Below are 25,140 nucleotides of genomic sequence, written 5' to 3'. Positions count from 1 at the left end.
AAATAGCTACCCTTTTCCATATCCTTTTCTCACTGAGATGGGAATGACTGCGTGCACGTGTGGGAATGACGTTTGGAATGGATCTTAACTTCAGCTGCACCAGCAGTGTTTAATGTTTTCAGATATTTTATCAATATTCAAACCGTCCCTACACTGAAAACAAAGGAAGTACGTGTTCACAGAAGGCCTTGTACTGTTGTAATACAAAATTGCCTACACTGTGCTCAAAGGGGCATCAAGCTAAAATTCGAATCACAGAAAAACAAAAAAGGATGGTCACAAGATAATTGTAATCTTGTGTTGATGTATCTCGTACTCAAATGGGCCAATATAGAGGCGGGGAAGCTGACGTTCCCTTTGATCCAATCAGTGACACATTTATCACATCATCGTTGTTTTTTGGTGATTCCGCAATTGTTTTTGAAACGAACAGAAGTTCCGAGACAACAAACAATCGAGTCTGAGAGCATGAAATGGAGAAAAGCGAGAATAATTAGCTACTCATGGATGATGATGTTGTAAGCGAAAGCGTTAAAAAAGTTCATTTAAGTAAAACAAGTAAATCAATTCATTTAAGCAACGATATATGGAAGCACTAATACGCGAGTTTGATTTAGGATAGGGCAATTCATAAAAAATAGGGAATCGTTTGCTAAAAGTTTGCATTCAATTCACATCTAAAAAGGGGCCGGTAGGGAAGACACCTTTAACCAAGCAAACAAATACAAGCAACTGTCGGAATAAAATACCAGTCTTTTGGGAGACGTCAGGGCCAACCAGATTTTTTGTTCGTTTATAAAAGTTAATAGGCCTAGTTGGACTGTTCGTCTGATTTGTTTTAGATTTTGAACTTTCGTAGGTTGATTTTTGAAATTTTTAATGGTTTTCAAACGATAATGGAGAACTTCAAAATCAAAATTGCGCTTTTGCTTCGAAAGTTTTTGAAGCAGATCCTCGACAAATGATTTCCATTATACGCCAAGAAATCTCCCTGCCTGAATTAGACTTTTGGTATCAATTTGCAAACTTGCGGTTCTTCAGACCTTTTACTTGAAACTAAAATTTAAATGCTGAATAGAGACATAATCTACTTGACAAATTGCATTAGTTCCCCTCGGCAATACGAATTTACAAGGAAGACGCGATGCTATCTTTTGAAAAACCACACAAACACGGGCACTCAGGAAGCGAAGACAGGGGCACTGCTGCTTACATACTTAGGATTTCAAAAATAAATACTTTATTTAAGCCATTAATCATTGATAAAGTTAAGCTGCGAGTCAAACCAAGGTGGTACCTGGGAACGCCAACACTTTCTCTTCAGATAAAGAGCACCGACAAGCCTAAAAATAAATTCACCACCTTACTTTACGATAGGCTCAACAAAAAACTTTCAGAGGAGGAGAAAACCATCAAAATGCAAAAATGCTATTTGCAGTCTCGTGTAATGTTTCAGGAGAACTTCAAGTTTCTACATCCATTAAGCTAACAAAGGCCGATGATTAATACGTGCAAAAAATTGAGAAATACAGATAGGAATATAGATCTGTAGAAAATAAAAGAAGCAGAAACTTGATTTTCTTAAAGAAAAATAAATATTTCTTTGAATTTGATCCATGAATTAAAATCATTTTTAGCAAATTGTTCAGCAGCTTAAACAGTGCGGCGGCTCACATTTCAGGGTTGAGGAATGTCTGTTTCAGAAAATTGAGAAAATGTCATCTTCATCTCAAGCTAAAGTTTCGCTAAAATACTCGAAATTAATGATCCAAAAAAGCTAGTGAATATGACGATAAAATTGTGATGGTTATGATGATAAACAATATTTTCTTCAGCTATTATCTAAAAATATTGACATATAATTAAGACCATGGGAGGGCATGTGATATAAACTAATGAAATAGCTTAATGCTTATTTTGCATAACTGACAATGAAGATGGCAATGTCAGTAATAGAAATGAAGATGGCAATGTCAGTAATACAAATGAAGAAAGCAATGTCAGTAATACAAATGAAGATGGCAATGTCAGTAATACAAAATGAAGATAGCAATGTCAGTATTACAAATGAAGATAGCAATGTCAGTATTACAAATGAAGATGGCAATGTCAGTATTACAAATGAAGATAGCAATGTCAGTATTACAAATGAAGATGGCAATGTCAGTAATACAAATGAAGATGGCAATGTCAGTAATACAAATGAAGATGGCAATGTCAGTAATAGAAATGAAAATAGCAATGTCAGTAATACAAATGAAGATGGCAATGTCAGTAATACAAATGAAGATGGCAATGTCAGTAATACAAAATGAAGATAGCAATGTCAGTAATAGAAATGAAGATGGCAATGTCAGTAATACAAATGAAGATAGCAATGTCAGTAACACCAATGAAGATGGCAATGTCAGTAATACAAATGAAGATAGCAATGTCAGTATTACCAATGAAGATGGCAATGTGAGTAATACAAATGAAGATAGCAATGTCAGTATTACAAATGAAGATAGCAATGTCACTAATACAAATGAAGATAGCAATGTCAGTATTACAAATGAAGATAGCAATGTCAGTAATACCAATGAAGATAGCAATGTCAGTATTACAAATTTAGATAGCAATGTCAGTAATACCAACGAAGATAGCAATGTCAGTATTACAAATGAAGATGGCAATGTCAGTAATACAAATGAAGATGGCGATGTCAGTATTACAAATGAAGATGGCAATGTCAGTAATACAAATGAAGATGGCAATGTCAGTAATACCAATGAAGATGGCAATGTCAGTAATACAAATGAAGATAGCAATGTCACTAATACAAATGAAGATGGCAATGTGAGTAATACAAATGAAGATGGCAATGTCACTAATACAAATGAAGATGGCAATGTGAGTAATACAAATGAAGATGGCAATGTGAGTAATACAAATGAAGATAGCAATGTCAGTATTACAAATGAAGATAGCAATGTCAGTAATACAAATGAAGATGGCAATGTCAGTAATACAAATGAAGATAGCAATGTCAGTAATACAAATGAAGATGGCAATGTCAGTAATACAAATGAAGATGGCAATGTCAGTAATACAAATGAAGATGGCAATGTCAGTAATACAAATGAAGATGGCAATGTCAGTAATACAAATGAAGATAGCAATGTCAGTAATACAAATGAAGATGGCAATGTCAGTAATACAAATGAAGATGGCAATGTCAGTAATACAAATGAAGATGGCAATGTCAGTAATACAAATGAAGATGGCAATGTCAGTAATACAAATGAAGATAGCAATGTCAGTAATACAAATGAAGATGGCAATGTCAGTAATACAAATGAAGATGGCAATGTCAGTAATACAAATGAAGATGGCAATGTCAGTAATACAAATGAAGATAGCAATGTCAGTAATACAAATGAAGATAGCAATGTCAGTAATACAAATGGAGATGGCAATGTCAGTAATACAAATGAAGATAGCAATGTCAGTAATACAAATGAAGATGGCAATGTTAGTAATACAAATGAAGATGGCAATGTCAGTAATACAAATGAAGATAGCAATGTCAGTAATACAAATGAAGATGGCAATGTCAGTAATACAAATGAAGATGGCAATGTCAGTAATACAAATGAAGATGGCGATGTCAGTTTCAAGATATTTCAAAATAAGCATCCAACTTACTGAAATGTGGCTATTCGTCAACTTCTCGTATGAATGTCTCCCTGTGTCGTGCTAACACTCGCAAAAGGGGGCGCACAACTAACCACCAATTATTAAGAGGCACTCTGTTCCTGAAAAGAAAAATAGAAAAATGTTAGGGAATTATTGAATGTCATATTGGTTATCTCAGAACAAAAAAGCCACACATGAAACCACGAATTATGGACGCAGTGGAAATAACTATCTTTTCTATGCAGAGGGATGCCCGTTGATGCAAACGCTTCTTATTACGAACTAAAAGTCCATCCCGGTAGATTGACATATAAATTCAATGATAAGTAGTCCTTATAAGGTAAGCATAATAAAACCCAAATTTTTGATACGAGCCAAACTGAAGCTGAGAGTCAAGCTGTTACTCTTAGTAAAATACTAAAACCATCTGTTGTTGCAACACCATTGACGGTGCGCAAGTAACCATTTTGTAAGTTTCATAAGATTTTTTCTGACTCTTAGGGGGTGATTGAACGTCAAAATTACCTCTAAACCAGAACACTGAAACAAGTACTCGGTCTAGTTCACTGTGCGATTCCTGCAAAGGTTTAGACCTAGCAATGAATTAATACTCAAGAGGATGTTTCGGTACCGATAACTACCCAAAAGTAGCTGTGCATGACAAGTAATTTAAAACCTACTTCATGTCCGCCTCGGCTTCGAGTTCTACGACAGGCCTAAATAATGTCTGGGCGCGCACGTGACACAGAACACAAGCCGTGTTTGGTGAAGTGGCACTGACAATTCCTGAAAAGGAAAAACAGAACAAAATAATGGAAATAATATCATAATATCATGCCTTGCAAACACAATCAAATACAGCAAATGATTCGATAAAAATAAGGGTAGCTTAAATGAGTTACTTGCTGTGGCAACAAATAAGATAATTCGACCGCACTCTCTCATAGTTAAAATTCGCTTCAAGTTGTTTGGCAGAGCACCAACACAAAACAGAGAGAGCAACAACAACAACATCTTTGACAGCAACCAATTGTATCTCTGCTGACTGTGGTTTCTAGGGTGAACAGCGACGTGAATGTCAGTTAAATCTTACCGTTTTCATCTATGTTTTCACCAATATTTTCGATCAGAAACCTAACAGCCTTCATTGCTTGCCTGGTACCATTCAATCGATCAAACGGGGATGGTGGTCCACCCTGAAACAGACAAATTATAAGAACTGAAAAGTGAGATTGGCTGACAATAAAATAAATGAGCTATACTTCTGTTCAGAAAGAATGTATGAGTGCATCATTCTATGGAATTCTCGTACAGCTATGGTTAAATCCTATTGTTTTATAGGAAAATCCGTAGAAATCCTTCTGTTTTGGTTGAAATCTCCTACGCTTTTTCCAAGAGTAAATTGCCCCTCACATTACCCTATATCCAGGGGGTCGGCACAAGAGATCAAAATCCAGATGCTGGCGGATTTCGAGCGTAGGGAAATTATCATATTCCTTAAAGACAAGTTGTTCACAATAAAAAATCGTTTACCTGATCCCTCAGTTTTCTCTTTTTTAATTCTACCCTCTCCTTTGAAATTCGAAGTTTTAAAAGTGAAAAATAACATCATACTGAATTGACTGTACAAAAAAGCAAGTTGAAATGAAACCTGCTGCAGATGTCCGAGAACACTCTCCCTCGTAATGAAAACTCCCTTAGCCTCTTCTTCGTACAGGCTAGTAATGAATTTTGTTGTGTAACGTTCATTTGCCTCTTGTGCCCTAATGCAATAAAACATCTCGTTAACAATCTGCTTTCATCAATTACATAAAAATACGGATTCAGTAAAAAACCAATGGTCTATCTATTGTTGATGCCAAACGCGATTCGCGGGTGACGCAGCCCAAATGCCTCTTGAAATATATCAACGTTGTTGTAGCTTACCAAATTGAAAAAGAAAGCTGCTCGATTTAGATTGGTGGGGAGACGTGATAAGGAAAACTAAACAGCAAGACGCTTGAAATAACTGTAAAGATGTGTTAAACCAGTGTCCTTTATAAATTAAGAACACTACTGTTGATCAGATTATAATAACGGTCCTACCTCAGAACCAATCCTCTTTTTATCCCTGTGTTTTGAAATTTGTACATGAGATGGTTGGCATCCGCCTAAGCGAAAGAAAGTCGAATTTAGAAAGAGAACAGAGGGGAGCATTGGTTTGTTACTTCACATGTTGGAAATGGCAGTGAATTACCGATTGTGCAATGTAAACAACTCATCAAGTAACAAAAACGGAAACTGCTGCCATTCATCACAATACTTAATAGAAATTAACAATAGTTAATCAAATCCCAGTTTGTAGTTAAAAACGATGCACGACCTCACTTTTTCTTCGCTTTTATCTGGTTCTGCTTGATGTTGCCATAATTTTTTAAGCTACTTGCCTCTTACTCAACAATATCCAGTATATTACTTGAAAAAAGTTGTATATCTGACAAATACACTGCCGTTGAGATGGGAACAATCAAAATGTTCAACATCTTTAAAAAATTAGCGCCCCTATCTAACACAGGGGGCAGGGTGGAATCTGACCGAGGTGGGAGTGCATATTTCAAATGAGTCACGATAAGTGGTGGGTTCGTCGTTGTTCCGCAGTACAAACTTTTTTCGTTTTATGTCAAGATTGAAGCTTCTAAAATCAAAACTGTTTCAATCGGATTCAATAAGATGCCCAGACCAGGGGCGGCAGGGGGAGATTTATATAAATATATAGATATAGAAGCCTATAGCTAGGCCCTAAAAAGGGAGAGAGAGAAAGGATTAGGAAGAGACAGAGGAAACATGAAAGATCAAGTTTGTTTACTTTTGTTTTGAATAAAGACAGGCTGTAAGAGTCTTGGAAACAGGAAGGAGAGAAAAGAGCATTCCAAAGTTTACAAGATCAAAAGAGGAAGGAAGAGATGTGAGATCGCGTTGGTGCGTTAGGCAAAGAGACTTTGAAAGTGTCAGCACTGGAAGCGTGTTTGATATTTTGTGTATGTCTAAGGGGACCTGGGATCATATCTCTGATCTTCTGAGAGCAATGGCCGTGATAAAATCTATAAAAATGGCGAGATCAGCGACACAGCGCCTATAGGAAAAAGGCTGAAGAGACTTAGCGAGGTTGCAGTTATTGATGAGACGAATGGCTTTGGATTGGACTTTGTTAAGAAGGCGCAAGGAAGATTTAGGAGCACAACCCTTAATATGCGAGCAGTATTCCAGGCAAGGACGGATTTCAGATTAAAAATGTCAGTTGTCATGCATCCTGACTTAAAATGACTTAAAATGATATGGATGAACGGACCAAATTTTGCAGAATACATTGCTAACTAATCAAAACACCTGGTGGCTCTTGATAAGAGCCACTTAATGGCTATGGCATCACTATAGAGGCCCCTGGAGCTTAGAGTTGACAGCTATATAGCCGCCAAAACAGAATCAAGGCTTACAATCAGTTCGTGACCATAAATGACAAGCTGACAGAAAATCCCCTTGCTTTACAATTTAAGGATTTGTGCAGATATCAAGACTGCAGTTTAGTTATTATAGGCTAGATCAAATTTGTTGATTTCGGTTTAGAAAAAAGGCAAGTTGTAAGAATCCGGGAAGAAATAAGAGGGTAAAAAACCCAAATTTTTGAAGCTCTGGGAAATAAAATGAGTTTTGAAAAGAGTGAATTTTTAACAGCGAGACTTGGAATGGCTGAACATGGGAGAAGTTTCTTCGGTTCGTCAAAAAATTAAAGGAGGAAAATGGGAAGTCAACTGACGTTATTTCGATGATACAATTAAATTATCTTAATCACATTCCATAGAAAACGCAACAATAACTGATTTAAAAGCATGATTATGTGTTTATCTGCCATCAATGCATCTGTCATAAGATTATTGTAAATGGTTTGTATGCATTGGATGGGAAGAGAGTTTTGGCTGAATACACGGTGATAACCACATACAATATCATTCTTCTCTGATTTCAAAGAGAACGAAGAACTGTGTGCAAATTCATGTCTATACGACACAGCACACACCACATCTGACCACACCTGACCACATCTACTTAAAGCTCAAAGTCCTTACCAGCAGTTCATAAACACCGAATGGTTCTTCCCTAATGTAAGCAGCATCTGCAGCGGCAGCAATGCCTGCCATTGTTGCTAAGTAACCGCATCTACCGCCCATTGTTTCGACAACAAAAACACGGTCCTGCGAACTGCTTGCTGACTGGCGGATACGATCACATGACTAAAAAAAGATGGAAATATCATAATAAAACAAGTCCAAGTAAAGGAACAAATTCACACGATGTCCTTCTGGAATTCATGTGGCTTTCTTTTGCGAGTTGTGAAGCCATATTTATTGGTTAAGTGTTTAAAAGTCGTTTAGAGTTTTTCAACAAAGGGCAAGAAAAAATACATAAGCTTCATCTTTATAATTGGCAAAAGGGGTCTACCGATAATTTAACATACTTTTCCACCAAATTAAGCTCACCAATAAGTCAAATGACTAGTGGTATGGAGAGCAATTTCCTTCATTGAATAAACATGTTTAAATGGAATAACACGGAATTGCGAAAGCTGACCTCGACGATGACATTGAGAGTGGTATCCGCACCGAGGCTGAAGTGCGTTCCAGGAACATTGTTGCTCATTGTGGCCGGGATCACAATAATCGGGATTCGAAATGCTTTGTGTCGCTCTCGCCCTTTAGCCAGCTCCAATGCACTGTTGAACGCCTGATTATGCAAAACAAATGAATTGTAAAAGAACGAAAGCAACAAAACCTAACCACGCTCATCATATGAGTTGTCAAATAATTGCAGAAAATGCAGAATTTAAAAAATAAACAGTTCTGGTAATCTCAGTCAGTGTGCGATTATCATGTAATCATGTAATTAAGTTAGCGATTATCAACTTTTAACACTATTAGCAAGAATTCATTCGAGAGGCATTAACTGATATACGCACCTCAAAGCCGCCAACAATAAGGAGGCCTTGAATGCCAAACTCAGAAAGTCTGTCGTTAACAGCAGCTAATCCTGCTTTGCTTGGGAGTGTTCTGCAAGGACAGCCAGGCAGTAAGGCAATTATTGGGCATTTGATGGCTTCAAAAGTGTCTTAAAGATACGAAATCCGATCAAAATATTATAACAAACGTCCTAGTATTACTTTGTAACTTCAACTCTGCAGGTAAATTTACTTGTATACGGTGGCGTTTTTCAGTTAAATATTTTAGTGTTTAAAGCTCGTTGTATGTCATATACTGACTGAGGCATTTAGTTGTATAAGAAATTTTGGAAGTATCTGCTTTTTCTAAGCCTGTATGTAACATACTTGGTAAATCAAATACTGAGTAGGCAGGTCGAAAACGAGACACCAACTTGCCTCTGAGATTGGTTCCATATAATCACATTTGAGAGGTTTTTATAAAAGAAGCCGAAATGAAAGGATAATAAATGCAAGCACTGAAAAGGAGGCAAACCTTGTAACGCCCAGATTTGAGCCACCAAGATTGCTCCATTTGTCGACATCGTTCCATCCCAACATCCTTACCTATCAAACGGCAAAACAAAGCTTTATTCATAACCCCTGTATGAGACATGGCATTCTGACTAAGTTATTATGCTTCTTGCATCACTATGGAGCTTCTCAAGCTAAAAGTTTTACAAAAAGCTTGCCAACTTGCTTTTATTTGTTACCAACGAGAACGATTTGACTGAAAAACATTGCTTGAGGCAGGGTGACATTTCCTACGGCAAAGTGAATGAAAAAATATCCTTCTATAACGATAAATTCAGGGTCCTTAATCAAGAATCTTGTGGTCATAGGGCTATTTGAGTAATAAACGATAGGCAGAAACGGCGCGAAACGACGAAAACAAATTCAATGTGAAATAGTTCTAATTTGATAAACAAAAACAATTAAAAAACGGTTACTAATATTCCACCCCAGCATAAGAAGTTTTAACGATTGCTTACAGCAAACTAGTGACAGATAGTTTTAAAACATGTTATAGTTTTGTACGAGTGAAAGATTTCCACAGCACAACAAAGAGCAGACTGATATTGGAAGTAGAAGGAGAGGGGTGGGGAGTGGTGAGGGAGTTTTGGTGTTGGCGCTGGAAAGAAAGCGCCATGAAGAAAGCGCTATGAGTGGGGTTCCAGTTTTCTACGTGTGTTGTTCCCACTTATCGTTTATTGATCAAATTGCTAATGCAAAATCCACAGAATCCGGTGACCGGTCTATATTCAGCGTCTTTATCCAGAGAATCAAAGTAGAATTCATAGTTTCAAACCTGGCCTTTGATAAGTCCATCGAAGCCATCGCTTATAGCTAGCACTGAATGGCCCTGGTTCAAAGCGCTTCGGACACACGCCTTCGTAGCGGGGTTCATGCCGCCTGCAGGAGCACCAACATTCATCACGGCCAGCGTGTATCCCTTGAAGAAAGCAGTTTGTGTTATAGAAACATAGTATATGAAATCATTGATTGAGTGATGAGCAATAATCAACGGATCAATGAATACAAACACTGTCAAAAGACGTAGTTAGATTGAATTCTAATCCATTTGGATAAATGGTGCGCAGCGGTTTTCATAAAGCAAAAGTGATTAGGAGCGTCTGGAATCAATGGATGGTAAAGTAAAATCAACAACGAAAAAACAAATGCAACAACAATGAAGAGAACAAAACAAAGTTTAGCAATAGCAATTGTTCATATAAACATTGGGGGCAGCGATATCGTTGATCTATTCTTTTCAAAATCGTTGATAAACAGGCTATGACACACTAACAAAAAATAAACTTTTTGATGTATGACAGTCCGCCATTGAACAAATAAACTTTCATCACAGGAGGTGTTTTCCTCTCGCTATTCTTCGGACTATTCCTTCATTAATACATTTCACTTCATATATGCAGATAAGTTACAATTAAAAGTATCAAAATGAATATATATGCAATTTTCATAAATTCTTTTGGGGTGAAAAAATAGTAGCATTCCAAATTATACAAAAAATGAAAACTGAAGTTTGTTGAGACAGGATACAGCTCTTCGCGGCGGTGAGAGACTGTTAATCTCGCGAATGGTGCGATTGGTTAACTTGTTGGGGGATCCATTTACCTTTTACGCTAATTTCTGTTCAGTTTTGTACTTATTCCAATGATCATTTGTTACAAAACAAAGATTATTCAGGAAGTGTTACTCGAAAGAATATTTAAAAACGGCCTAAGCAAATATGCTGTCAGCCGCAAAACAGTCAATCACAAATAAAGCGATATAGCATGAAGACATGTTGGTATACAAAGGAAAACTGTGCGAGAATTGGTGATCACTGGAACGTACCATTTTGCATGTTCCATCCGTGTTACACTGAGTTGGATCAAATAGCTTCAGCACTTTGTAGGCTGCTAAGTTTCTCTTGAAAGAGCTGGATAAAAAAACGAAAAATGGAATTATGGCGGCTCCAGCAGTATAAGTTATTTTTCAGTCTTTTGGAAATACCAGTTGAAGGTAAATTTTAGCATCGGAGGTTAGCTGCCTCCAGAACTTGGGTAAAAGATACAAGAAATGTTTCGCCCATTGTTAGTTATCATCAATGGGAAACCAAGATCAGACTCAAAATATATTTCAGTTCGTGCTCCTTTGAATGGGTTAAATAAGTCTATGTTCCAAATGCAACACACGTCTCTGAGTATTTTTTTTAATGTTTCTTTTGCAAGAAAAATAACCATACTCATGGCATTAAAAGTCACTACTGGACTGTACCATATAAAACCATATCTACCCTAATACATATTAAATGCTGACAAAACTCAGAATGGTACCTAACAAGGATACGTACGCTCCACGAAGCTCGACGACTTTCTTGAAATCTTTTTCCGCGTATGCCTTCTTAATAGCGTTACACTGCAACAAAGGTTTCACATCAAAATTAAAGAACGAGACAGCAAAGGCTCAGATATCGGGAAACAAAATCTATTTCGGGAAAGGTAAAAAATTGGGCAAAACCGTCTGAAAGGGCAAAAAGCAAAGGGTTTTCTGACAATTCTTTTAATTCTAAGATAAATAAACAAAAAGACCAAAATCCTAAGAGTTTGGAGCGAGAGAAGGGTCGTTTGATTCCTTATAATAATCAAATCGTGTGCCATGTAAGTCAAATACTAAGGGGTTAACAGTAAGAGGCCCAGTTTTTCTTACTTCCACACAGGATGTTTCTGGGCAGAGTTTGAATCCATAAATTGACTTGCGAATTATGTTCTACCCACTTTGCCGACAATGGCCCAAAATCCCCACATCTCCCAACTTGAGTGTAAGAGATGATTTCTTTTCGTACCCACCCACCATCAGCTCCACCCAAGACAGTAAAAAATTTTCTTTGCTGCTCCTACTATTCAGGCAATAATGTGTTCGGCAACACAAACTCAGGATTCACAGGCGCATGAAAGCCTTAAAACTGCTCCCTTATAAAAATTGCTCTTAAAAAATCGCTCTTCAAGGAAATTTCTATCAAACCAAAAAGCTTTTCATAAAGCTAACCTTTTCGACGTTTTCCATGAGGTTCTTTTTAACAATTTGGTTGCCATCAAGACAAACCACCTGCGGAGGCATATCCTTCACATCTTCCAAAACAGTCAGCGCAGCTTCGGCGCCAAGCCTCATGGCCTAAAATGTATCCAGAGAGCAAACTCATCAAAGGACAAAAGGATCTTTGCCTCCAAATTTGGCAATCCCGTTTACTTTATACTGTTCTTCAACAAATATATGTTTCTCGTGTCTCAAAAGCCCTTTCTTGGGAAATAACTGTGGAGGGGTTAGCTGTGACAATTGGTAAAACATAGAGAAATGAACGAATTTGAATTATATGAAATAAAGGTAATATTCATTTATGCTATAACAAAGATCCGTGTCAAAGTCGATAAATTTTACAAATTTTTATGCTTTGGTAAGCCTGGTTATGCTGTTCACTATTAAGCGATGCATAAAAAATAACGAACATCTAAATGCGCTGATCCGCTGATGCTGGGTTCGTTGAAGAATAAAAGGAAATGCGACTCACGAGAAGACGATCAAACGCCGAAGGAGCACCTCCTCTTTGCACGTGACCCAGGACTGTCACCCTTGTGTCGTAGCCGAGATTTTTACAAATCAACTAAAACAGCGAAGAGATAAATAGCAAAAGCATATCGTGAGTCACTAAAAATATTAGGTCCACTTATTTCATATATTTATATATTAATATCTATATATCATATTTAATTCTTTTAAGGAGGGTTGCCCTTCAACAAGTTGATTTTCAAGGGGCCCTCCGATAAAAAAACATGAATTACAATATAATCTTAAAAAGGAAACAGCTATTAATCAAATAAACTTTAAAACCTTACTTACAATACTTAAGAAGGGAATGTCTAAAACAAGCCTCTGACCCACAGGACCGCACGAGCCTGAAAATACTTACGGCATACGTGTACTTACCTGGCCCAAAGGAACTGATAATACGCGATATGATAATAGCTACAGAATACTTGTGTATGTCGCATCCGACTGTTGCACTCGACTATCGCATCAAATTATTGCACCCAACTATTGCACCCAATTATCACATCTGATATGCCGCTCCGCGTTAAAATTGTTCTACTAGTTCCTACACGGCTACCTTAAATCTGGTCCACTTACATCTTTAACTTGATTGGCGGTTACAGGTTCACCGTGGATGTTTTGCGCTCCTTCGGCGAGGATAATGATGCTGAGCAGACGACCATTTTCTCTGCCCTAGATAAAAATTGCTGTTTTAAATAAAAAATAAAAAATGGAGTGCCTTGACGGTAACAGATTACACAGGAATAACGGAGAAGCACATGTTTACATGAAAAAGAACGCTTGTTACGCACAATACCCCTTGCTGTGCCTATACTAAAGTGGTTTACTCTGGCTCAGGTAGATCCAAGTTGACATGAAAAAAATCACCTTTCGAAGCTGGGTACACAAATTGTCTTGCCAGTCATCTTCAACAGGCCACTCTGGTATAAATATCTACAATAAAATTAAAATGAATAAAATAAGGGCTCGTATTTTAAAAAATCTTGAAACAGTTAAAGATGACCCGAATGAAAACTGAAAGCAAGCTACTTTAGTAACTAGGTGGCATCCCTCATTTCGATCTTGTTAAGTAGCATCCATCACACCTCACTCCGTTGTGATCCCGAATAAGGACCAAACAAAATGATTATTTGCATCAACTACAAACATTCAAGCTTTTTGAAAATTCGGTCATGATATATGCCACTGCAAGTTTGCTATCTGTTTTTCGGAATTTTCAGTTCCAAAGAAGTCTGTTAAAATGTTTTTGTTGGAGAAGAAACTGAACCATTTTCATGACCTTGAAATTATTTTTTAAGTTTAATAAATGAAGCTAAATTTTTAATTACGTTCAATAAAACCACCAAAAAAGCCGATTAGCTTTATTCAAACTACAGTAAGCAGATCTATCATACAAAGCAGCTTTAATAAAAGTTTGGGATCGCTTTTCTCAAGCATTTGGTTCTGTCATTAATTTCTGTCGAAGTTAAACATGAGGAAGGTATGTTGTATTTGGTGCAATAATCCCTTAATCGCTGACAAAAAGGTGAAATAAATTTTTTTTGAGGAATCCAAGATATTGAAACGCACCCAATCGGCACCAACGCTTATGCCTGCAACTAAAGCCAAGTAACTAAAACGAAAAAGAAAGGATCATCGATAAACTGCTATCTTGACGGAAATACCTGCTAGTGATATCAGAAATACTATGTACCATAAATACCCTTAGAATTTCACCATGGCCTTAGAATTTCACCATGGCCTTAGAATTTCACCATAGCCTTGATAAACAGCAACCGTGAAACAATTTATTGCCTTTCACACATTGTGATTCTTTAAAAGTCAGACCCTCGGGGGGGGGGAGGGGGGTAACTTAATAGGTTTGACGTACGGGGACGTGCCATTATTTAGGGGTACCTTTTTTCCAAAAAATGCGGAATAATGGGTATCAGCTTTTCAATTATGAGCGGAATTATGGGTACCATTTGAAGAAATATTCAGAGTTATCGGTACCATTTTGGAAAAAAAGTTAGCTAGGAATTTAGCAACATCATTAGGCATGCAAAAATCATATTTTGACAACCATGGGTATAATGGAACTGAAGCTCTTAAAGAGACATTTTCCGGGAATACAAATAAAAATGGTGTACAAACAACCAGGATTACACAACATAAAAGGGCTGAAAGTGCCAATAAAAGGGCTGAAAGTGCCAAAATTGTAGAGCCAAGCACCAACTTTGATGGGACTTGAGATCCCAAAAGACAAGGACCACAATAAACCATTTGCATTAAGGGAATCCGATCATGTAAAAGGTTGCAAGATCAACTTTGATTTGATGCCTGTCAGGCATTAGCCAATAAGATAACAGAAACCTTGTTGTTGCATGTCAGCACAGGTTTTGCACTTTCTTGGATTACATAATGAATTGGATTGCTATATTGTGAACACCTGACTTACACCAATGGGTTCCCTAAATGCTCTTGGAATCGAGAGATTGGTGTGTAATGTTAAAATTTCAGAACAAAGGACATACAAAAGTTGTTTGAAGTTTTTGTTGTGTCTTGGAAAATGTTCTGTGACTTGCGGAATTATGGGTCACATTTTTCCAGACATGTGCGGAATTATGGGTCTAAATTTTGAACCAAAATGGCGCGTCCCCGTCCAAAACTATGCTTAGTTACTCCCCCCCCCCCCCCGTCAGACCTTCATGTTGTCATTGAAGAGTTCCAGGAGATCAAATAAATCTTTACTTCTTTCGATGACCACTGTATTCGAAAAGAGTTGTATGACGTAACTAGTCTAACTGAAACCCACTTAAGTAAAGTGAAGATCATACTTTGTTGCATTAGCTTGAATCCAAGAATCAGCAAAGACGGCTTGTAGCCAGAGCCTCAAAACAAAAACTGACTGGCAAAGCGACAAATGAATTCACTCACCCACAATGCCTTCCCATCACTTCTAACACAAAAGCTCTTTGATGGCTGAAACAAACAATTAGGCAAATAAACAATGGCAAGAAATATCGAAATTGTCATATCCCGAATGCAGATGGGGCCTAAGACCAGGTTTCACAAAAATTCTAAATTTGAACAAACGCGGAGGTTTTTCGAAAGAGAGCAAAATTATAATAATATTTTGTTTGAATTTCAATAAGGAATAAAAGATTGTTAACGCAAAAAATCGAGTAAGGCATCTTTTAATTCACTTTGCATAAGAAGTAAATAGTATTGTTGAGGACAAAGCTCTTGTCGACGAAATCTCTGATAATGAAGATACCTTTCTGCAGTTGTAGATATCGCATCAACTGATTCAACAATCCTTCAAAATGAAAATATAAATAATTAGGTGGAGGCACGTGGAGGGCAAAAATATTATGAAGACGTTGCGCTGGCAATAACCCTTCATGGTCGTGACGTCATTCTAGGATTCTTTTGTCGTTGCATTACAGAAAACATTTCGACTGTCAGTAGGCCGTCAAAAAACAGGCGTTAAAATGAACACTAAAGAATTGGCTGCATTTAAAATACTGGAAGATGAGCTGTACTAAATGGAACCGATTGCTTGTTACGGAATCGAGCAGGGATAGGCGGACAGTATGCATTTTAAGACGTGTGTCTCTATAAGCACCGCGAAATGCGTCCTTGGGTTCAGGAAAAGTTGTATCTTGATTGTCATGGAAATGTCTGTTAAATGACAATCCATCAGTAGTCATACTTGCTCGCCAATCGTGCATAAATTATGCAGTTTCACAGCCAATAGGATCCCCTGTAAACGATTAAATTTCTCATTCAAGCATAGCTAGAATTTATACATTTTGGCTGGCTTCATTAGTTTTGAATTCTGATACAGCTTAACTCCAATTTTTCAATTTGCAATGACCGAAACTTCAATTTTGAAATAAGCCAGCATATGTAAACACGCGCATCGGACAAAACAGTCCTTTTGCAGGATATTACAAAAATTGAATAACTGAAGGGGGTTAGGTGAGAGACAGGTAAGATGGTAATCAAGTACTCACTACTAGCATAAAAGCTGGGAGAATAAAATGACATTAAGTTCTGTTTTGGAAACGTCGTCAAGTCCTTTTGTAAACAGATGAAAACCACGATCAAGTGATACAAAAAGAAAAGCAAACAAGATTATTTTGCCGTTAAGAAACTGAAAGGAAAATTAATAAGAAACTAATTTATATGAGTTTGGAAACGTGGGTGTATAAAGAATGACGAAGAAATTAAAAAAACGGCGACGAAATGCCAGCAAGGTGATTTTAAAAGCTAATAAGACGAGTAAACAGAACGAGTAAACATCGATCCACAACAAAGCGGCTCTTAAATGTTTGCAAAATTGGGAAGGCTTTCAACTCCTTTAGATGCCAAATCTGCCCAAATTTGCTTTAATGCACGAGAAACAGGTCAGTACAGTTGCATGCAATCGGAGGCTTGTCACTAAAATTGAACAAATGCTCGCAAGAGAGCAGTATTGTAATATGAAACATGCTGCCAAAGGGCAGAAAAGAGGAGGATAAACATGGTACGCTTTAAAGAGTTTTACCGATGCAGTGCTGAGTCAGCACCAATTGTCATGTCTGTGCCACAAAAGTCGTTATCAATACTGCCAACCTAAAAAGAAGATTTTTCAATGAGCAATTGTAATTGTTTTGGAAAGCGCATATATTTGCTTCATTATATCAAATCACTGAAAACAATTTTTTATCCTTCTATATTGTTTAGGAAAAACTCTAGGGACTGGACTTTGCATAATTTTTGGCCTAGCTACCAGCTTCAGGACGAATCCTAGAACTTCAATAACACAGGTGTCTCTTTGCCTTAAAGCTCTAATGGTGGACGAAAATAGGAGGCACAAGGCAGCTTTAACCTCCTCGAAATTTGCATTAAACTTGTTATTCCTTGACTTGTTGCTAGAGCAAAAGTTTCTAATCCATAAAATGCACGAATGCATGGGAATAGCTGCAACACACCATTCCAACAATATTTAGATGGCCATGCAACACAGCTTCGCCAGCCTTAATTCTGCCTTCTTCGACGAGTTCTTTCAAAAGCTCAGGCCACTCCTGTCGGAACTCATTTGCACCAGTAAGACTTCCATCGCCACCTATAATTACCTGAGAAAGAAAATAAAATAAAATATGAAACGAAAGTGAAATATGCTTTAACAAACTCTTGTAAAGTGGACGACTATAAATGCCTAAGATATGAACAAACGAGCGCATGCTTGGTGTTCTGAAGTGTGACGTCATAAATTTTCACCACATAACCTACAGCACTATGAGATATTTCAAAATAGAAAAAAATCTGATAAGATATGACCAATGAAATATTTGAAGTTTGTTAACGGATTCCTATTATTAAATGGTTCTGTTCGTAAAGCAATGAACAGATACCTGGATTACAGAGGTTTGATGGAAAAAGAGCCTGTGTTCGTGAGGTCTTATTTCAGACATTTGACTGATTTAGAGGTATTTCGTACAGTTAGAGGTATTTAATGATACTTTTTGGGTTATGGGATCCAAATTCAAAATTTCTAAAAATGAATTTTTTGGTCATCAGTTAAGAACTCTATTGGACTAAACTAAAGATTTTATAATTTACCCTTGACACTACATCACGTTGCCACTCAATTTGGATATACTCTGAAACCTTTGCTTTAAAATCATTCTTGGAAGCGAAACTGGGAGCAATTAGATTACAGATCTTTTTTAGTTCAAGGGGAGTTTAAGTAAAGTAGAGAATATAACTAACATACAATGATTAATATCTAAATTCTTTCTTGGTTCTGCTGATTTATCAATGCAAAATTTAACTATAATTGTCATCACAAGGACCATTATCATAACGACTGCAAAACAATATTTTAGGCACTTCGGCCACTATTAGAGACTTTTCAAGCTCTTGGGGCCAATTAGTTCTTCTCTGATCGTTATTACTTACCAAGTTTGTAATACCTCTTGTGACAAGGTTGAAAGCTGCCTGTCTACGACCCTCCCTTGATCTGAAATCTTTACAACGAGCACTTCCAATTACAGTTCCGCCCTAGAACATTAAGTACAAAAAAATTAAAACTTCAGAGTTTTAGTTGATGTAGAAATATGATTATCCAACAAAAGCTTGAAAATCTTGGACACATGTTAACCCCTAAGTATATTGTCTGTAAAATACAAACATTATAGGCCAAAAAAACTAAAGTAAAGAAACAAGACTGATATAAAGCGGCTTAAGCAATGGGTTTAAAATCCAACAGTACACATGCTTTCAACATCTTGTAACTGTTTTTAACAAAGTATATGCTTAAAAAAGGACTGACTTTGCAGATGAGAACAAACACTTAGAATACACTTCCGAAAATTGTAGTAAAAATTTGCAGTATGATGGTTGATAAATTTTTTAGTGATGATTCCTGAGGGATCATAACCAATTTGTTGTGGCTTTAGTATCAGGCCTTCTCTAAGTGAAATGAAGGAGACTGCCAAAAAAGCTCCACAGAAACTCATGGTGTTCATATTTCATATCTCAAAATTTCTTAAGAGTATTCATTGGAGGAATGCTAAATTGGAAACCCTATAGGGATACCAAAAAGCGACAGATTATGAATAAAAGCATTATCCCTCAAGCAAAATTTAGATTTTTCTAAATATCATTTTCTTGTTTTTCTTTTAAGTTTTTGTCACTTGAAAAATTCTTATTACTTTCAGCATCATTACCATTTTCATCTTAATAAAAGCAAATAAACAATGTTTCCCTCCACATAGGTTGTCTTGACATTTTCAAATGAATTTTCAAGTTTGTGCATTTTCATTAACAGTAAATAATAATGCATATAAGAAATTACAATCTTATTTGAAGACAGATTCTTGTAGATGTGGTCATGTAGAAAACCAGATAGAATATCATCAAAACATTAATGGTATTAGTTGTTGCAAATGCAAATCTTAGAAATTGATCGCAACATTGAAGTCATCGGATAAGGTTATTTTAAGTTTGTTCAATGTTTTTTCAAACATCATTTTGATTCAGGGCTATATAGTTTTGAGTTATCTAGGACATTGTCCACAGCTTTTTCTCATTTTGCACATACAAAGCTTATTGTCAATTTTCTGTGAAATGACCATCAACAAATCATCAAAATGAATTTTTTTTGCTTCCATTCAACAATTTATTGCCTTTTGCAATTCTTAGTGTGCATGCAGTTATTACATTGGATTGACAGTCATTTTGTCTGTCTTAAAATTTTAACACTGGCACAAAGTTTAGATAAAATACTCACTAGATGTGTAATGCCAGTGACACTTTGCCATTCAAGTTCTTTTATGTTATCTCCCCCATCAACAAGGCCTTGGTAACCCTAGAGAAGAATAATTGTCTCTATAAAATCAGTTACTAGGCAACAGACAAAAAGGGCAAGAAAGTGCCAGGAATCAATATCAATAAAGAAGCAAATTCAAAGAATTCCCAGATTTCTATGCTTGTGTGGATATCAGAAATATCTATGGTATTGAACGAGGATTCATCAAAAGTACATACCCAGTAAACAGCATATGCCTTTGCACCACTGTAAATTGCAAGCCTTGCCACTGCCCTGATAGCTGCATTCATCCCTTCAAAGTAGAAAAGCTATAATTTTGCCAAAATGTCCTGCCAAAGAGCCCTTCAGTTAATTGGGCTTATCATAGTTAACAGAAATGTGGACTAAGAAAGTGAAAAGTGGAAATGCATCTGTATTCCATAGTAATTAAGTAGTTCTTGCTAAACCCTGTTCAAATAAAATTTTTCTCTAAGTATGTACAAAAGATCAAAATATGCAAATAATACACCTTGTTGATATCCGCCCACTTAATTTGCTTGAAGAGACTGGGGCGAGAATTTGGGTGAAAAAGTTGCCACGGGGCCTTTGCTTACATATAGATACAGCGTTCACTAGCGACTAGTCACAGCATCAAAAGTATTCAAAGTTTTGTGGATTTGATTCCTAAACATCTTCCGTGGTCATTAGTCTCAAAAATATCTTTTTTAAAAGCTTCTGTCATGTGTCGTGCTTTCAGAGGCTACACAGGGTTAGGCCGGTTTCAAACATGGTCAATGGAAATTGTGGCATCATTTCTTGCAAAAGTAGAAACTGCCTGCAAAAACTTTGGAGACAAAAAGATTTTCGTCATTCATGAAGTGTTTACAAAAAATGATTGCCAATGCTTACGTCAATTTCACCTCTTCACCTCTCTGACTTTCAAGTTAAATTCTGATTAGAGACATTAATGGATTAGATGTTTTAACAGGTAAAAGATGGATTTGAAAGTTCCATCCTTATGGCTGCCTCAATGCAAAACAAATCAGCATCAACATTATTGCATATTTGGGACATGCTTGCTATACATGATTGCATACTTGGGACATGCTTGCTATACATGATTGCATACTTGGGACATGCTGAAACAATTTTCGCTGAATTTTTTCTCATTGCATGTCCAAAGCTTATATGGCGCATCAGAGATTCCTTGCAATGGTCTGCATGAAGATTTTAGAAGGCAGTACTTGCTGCTGTTTCCACAACTGGGGCCTTGTTTTCATAAGCAACAAATGCTGTTGCAGCTAACTCGTGTTTACTTCCCATAATTTTGAGTCTCGTCAGGCAGAGGAAATTTTTGAGCTCTTTCGTTTGCAAAAACCTGTTTGAGATTCATCGTGCGCTGTTTTTTTGATCGGCGACTTCCCTACCCTGTTAGAACACCATGATTGACAGAAGCTTTTTAAAGACCCACTTTTGAGATAAAAGACTACAAAGATTGTTTAGGAATCAAATCCACAAAATTTAGAATACTTTTGATGCCAATTTGGACAATATTTAGTCGCCAGTAAACGCCGTATCTATATGTAAACATAGGCCTGTGGCAAATTTTTCACTCAATTTCTCGCTTCAATTTCTTTATGCAAAGTAAGCGTGCGGATATCAAAAAGGTGTATAAAAGGAGCTTGGCTGGAAAACCTCAGAGAAATTCTTTCAAAGGGAACCAACTTTTAGACATTCTGCCACATAGACAGATTCAGAGGCTCTTTGAAAACATCACTGAAATATTTCAGTAAACATCTGTTCTGGATAAAGGGTTGATATTGATAAAGGGTTCATCTTTATAAAAAAACAGCAATCTTCGCCTTTGAGTAATTAGCTGAAATTGCATGCAGATTATCTAGCCTGACCCCTACACATCAAAAATAAAGTTAAACACAAGAAATAAGAATTAAACTGAAGTTAAGACTTTATGGAAAGGAGTGATGCCTCTGTTGCCTAGCATTACAACTGTGAAAGTACAAAAGATATGACACCTCTTATACTTTTTTGCAGCAATACCTAAGGATAGAAAGCTGTGGTCTTGAGGAGAATTGTTAGAAGATACACTTTTGAAGTTATTGTAGCTCATTTATGTATTTATGGGGTACTGTGCCATTAACAGCTAAAATATGACTAATTTCAGAATGCATACATTTGAAAAGGCAGGACGAATTACTTCCTGGTGAAAGCTTCATTTGAAAACAGAACAATGGTGATTAATTTTGCTTAATTTTGTTTTCAGCTGTAGCACAAACAGGAACTGTTTGTCAAGCCCCCTGTAGAGAACCATAGTGTGATAATAAAATTCTAAGAAATGTTTTTGGTGGCTAAATTTGAGGGAAAATATCTAACAAGCAAAAGAGTTGCATATGACCTTATACCAGATTCCTTTTTAAAAAAAATAGGATTACTTCTTATCACAAAGAGTTTAAAAAATCTATTTTTCAAGAAATTAATGTTTTATTTGATATAAAAAGTTTAAAATTAAGGTCATCTGCAAACATAACCAAATTTTCAAAAACTTCTGGAAAGTCTACCAGTTTTGTAAGTAAGATTTTGTTACTAAGTAAATTCTTGTAGTCATAAAGGAAATTTTGGTTATGATTGAATTGAAATAAAACTGTGATTCAGTTGGCTTATATGATAGTTTTGCTTATGTCAAAGTGATTGCTCTGTTACTATAGCAATTTTTGGACTCCTTTTCCTGATACCAGTCTGCAAAGCATGTGCTAGGGAGATACAAGACAAAGGTCAGTCACACAAAAATTGCCCTGCAGAAATACCATCTAATACAGTCTTAGAAAAATGTGATCATGGAGCCCAATGCTGGAACAAAATTTCTTTAGAAATCAATAGCTCTAGTAGAAAACTCAAAGCATTTCACTTTGAAAACAACTATCAACCATAGGAGTGCTAACATATTTGCAACCTTATATAAACTCCTAAAATATCAATTATTTTCAATAATTATCTTCAAAACAGGGGATGCCCTTTCCTTGATTAGCTTCTAGCTACTGAGAGAAATTCTCCTTAAGGAATTCCCTCACTTACAATCTTCTTGCTTCCATAGATTTTCCTAACTTGACTTTATAAATATTATGGAACCATTGCCGTTATTAGGTAATCTAGCAGTGTGTTAATTTCAGTTTTGCTCCACTTATTGGTGTAAAGTAGATTTGTTTAGCTTTTGCATGTTGAATTGACAGGGAATGTGAAATTTTAAATTACAAAACTGAACTGATGTGCTACATGACGTATATATACTATGCAGACTGGATTAATGGAAAGAAGTTCTTATTATCTCCCATTAAAATTACACAAAAATATTGTAGCAGCCCTAAAACAGGTGTGCAAAAACGACCTGCCTGCTAGAAAAACAAAGGACAGCATCAAAACATGCCGGACTTACCCTGGGCATCCCCTCCACTGGTGAGGACAGCAATCGACTTGCCTGTTCCTTCAACATTCACAAACGATTCTCGCCGTAGTTTTCTTCCAGGCCCAGTTCTTGTGAAAAAGGATTCTGGAGGCTCATTTGAGAAACCTTTCCTCGGCGTAGCTCGTTTTCCAGGTGACCTCCAGTGGCCTTTGTAACCTGCCCTTCCATTAGAAACTGGGAAACCATCTGTCTCCATTAACGCTGCTCTTCTTGGCTCCCTCCGAAACTTCCGCATCACATATGCAACCATGTTTAAAATGAACCACAACATTGTTGCAATCTTCAATGCCTGGCACACGGAACAGGCCTTCCAAATGAACAAACTTTGGCCTTTCCAGACGAAAGAATCTGCGAGGAGTGACCACGGATGTCAGTGCAACACCAAGTTATCCTGAAGCCATACAAAGGAGGGAAATTCCTTCGCAGGAACCGCCACATTACTCGCTCATGTCAAACAATCTTGTCCATTTTTTTTGTTGACAGAAAAGCAGGGCCGGCGAAACAGGGGGACATGGCCCCTCCAATTTTCTGGATAGCAAAATAATTTCTTTAGGCAAAGCGGAAAGAAATCTAGTCTACCATTCTGTAAGTAAGTTAACTAAGTAATATTCTAAAAATGACCTTAGATTAAGTTTGGTAACTATGTATTTACCAAAGAAGACAAACAGAAAATTGAAAATGGGAATGGAAAATTGAAAATGGGAATTTGGCTAAGGGAATAGATCGAGAAAACTGATTCAGAAAGACTTTGTTGCCTGCACCAAATGATGAAGTTTTGTTTTTTCTAGAGCCTAAACTTCGCTTCCAAGGTCTATTTGTTGACGGGAAGTTTCTCAAAAAATTGTTGAAGGAAAAGAAACTGCTGGAAAGAAAATTTTTGAGAATATGAGTAATGAAGAATTTTTGTTGCATAATCTTTCATTTTGAGTTGACAGTGATTCTTTTGATATTTCAATGTTGATGGTTTTGTTAAAGCTTGATTCATTTATTTTCTCATCCATTTCATCTTGGCTCCCTTTTATATCTAAAAAGCTTGATTACGAGCTACAATTAAAAGGTTATTCCAAAAATTTGCGAAAACTGTCCTATTACATGAAATTATGCGACACATTCATAAAAGAAAGCTTGAAAATATTTCCTCGGAATTTCCTTCAGTCAAAATCCATTTTAGATACTGTTTTTGGCCATATCTTAGATATCATATTTCTAAAATTTTTCTTGCCGCCAACCATGGTGGCCCATGGTGGCCTTTCCTCATACCTTTCATAACCTTGATTTTTTGGTCCCTCCACTCTACGTTTCGCCGGCCCTGAAAAGATTTGCTATATCTGGCATGATAAAGCTGTTTTCTTTGCGTAAAATTATAATGCTTGAATGTTGTCCCTTTCTGAGAAAGAAGCAGAGAAAAAACAGGCACCGCGGAGCGTTTAGAAAAGGGGGACTAAAACCGAATAAATAGGGGCTTGCTGGTGGTCCATTCTTTAGGTTTTTTGTCAAAAGCGAGGGCCATAGCCCCCATAGCCCCCTTTTCCGCAGTGCCTTCATATCTTTTTAAAAACAATTTATAACTTTGTGAATGAAGTC

General features: G+C 36.7%; 1 protein-coding gene across 1 annotated transcript; it reads right to left on the bottom strand.

Annotated features, from left to right (window-relative positions):
* Positions 1 to 485: 485 nt before the first annotated feature.
* LOC135689749 (ATP-dependent 6-phosphofructokinase, muscle type) lies at positions 486 to 23,971 on the bottom strand. Its single transcript, XM_065207082.2, has 26 exons — positions 23,527 to 23,971; positions 20,318 to 20,391; positions 20,061 to 20,138; positions 18,728 to 18,829; positions 17,758 to 17,901; positions 17,331 to 17,398; positions 16,056 to 16,097; positions 15,716 to 15,760; positions 14,369 to 14,411; positions 13,667 to 13,732; positions 13,376 to 13,471; positions 12,759 to 12,851; positions 12,239 to 12,364; positions 11,544 to 11,608; positions 11,045 to 11,129; positions 9,996 to 10,139; positions 9,183 to 9,253; positions 8,669 to 8,759; positions 8,284 to 8,436; positions 7,782 to 7,946; positions 5,764 to 5,828; positions 5,330 to 5,441; positions 4,772 to 4,874; positions 4,359 to 4,464; positions 3,688 to 3,797; positions 486 to 1,343 (listed from the first exon to the last, which is right to left on the bottom strand). Exons 1-25 carry the CDS (start codon positions 23,825 to 23,827, stop codon positions 3,698 to 3,700), a joined length of 2,538 nt encoding a protein of 845 aa, XP_065063154.2. The 5' UTR covers positions 23,828 to 23,971; the 3' UTR covers positions 486 to 1,343; positions 3,688 to 3,697.
* Positions 23,972 to 25,140: the final 1,169 nt, after the last annotated feature.

The sequence above is a fragment of the Rhopilema esculentum genome, chromosome 5, assembly GCF_057945365.1.
Source record: "Rhopilema esculentum isolate cy_ngs chromosome 5, ASM5794536v1, whole genome shotgun sequence".
Lineage (NCBI taxonomy): Eukaryota > Metazoa > Cnidaria > Scyphozoa > Rhizostomeae > Rhizostomatidae > Rhopilema > Rhopilema esculentum.
The sequence above is the reverse complement of the archived record's forward strand: the minus strand, read 5'-3'. Positions and strand labels throughout refer to the sequence as shown.

Bases quoted from the DNA above. Each gene is read 5' to 3' on its own strand.
- LOC135689749 (XM_065207082.2), bottom strand. From the start codon at position 23,827: ATGTTGTGGTTCATTTTAAACATGGTTGCATATGTGATGCGGAAGTTT. The intron at 18,830-20,060 runs GTGAGTATTTTA...TTAATGTTCTAG, and splicing joins TCACTGGCATTACACATCTA to GGCGGAACTGTAATTGGAAG. The intron at 4,465-4,771 runs GTAAGATTTAAC...TTTCCTTTTCAG, and splicing joins TGAAAACATAGATGAAAACG to GAATTGTCAGTGCCACTTCA.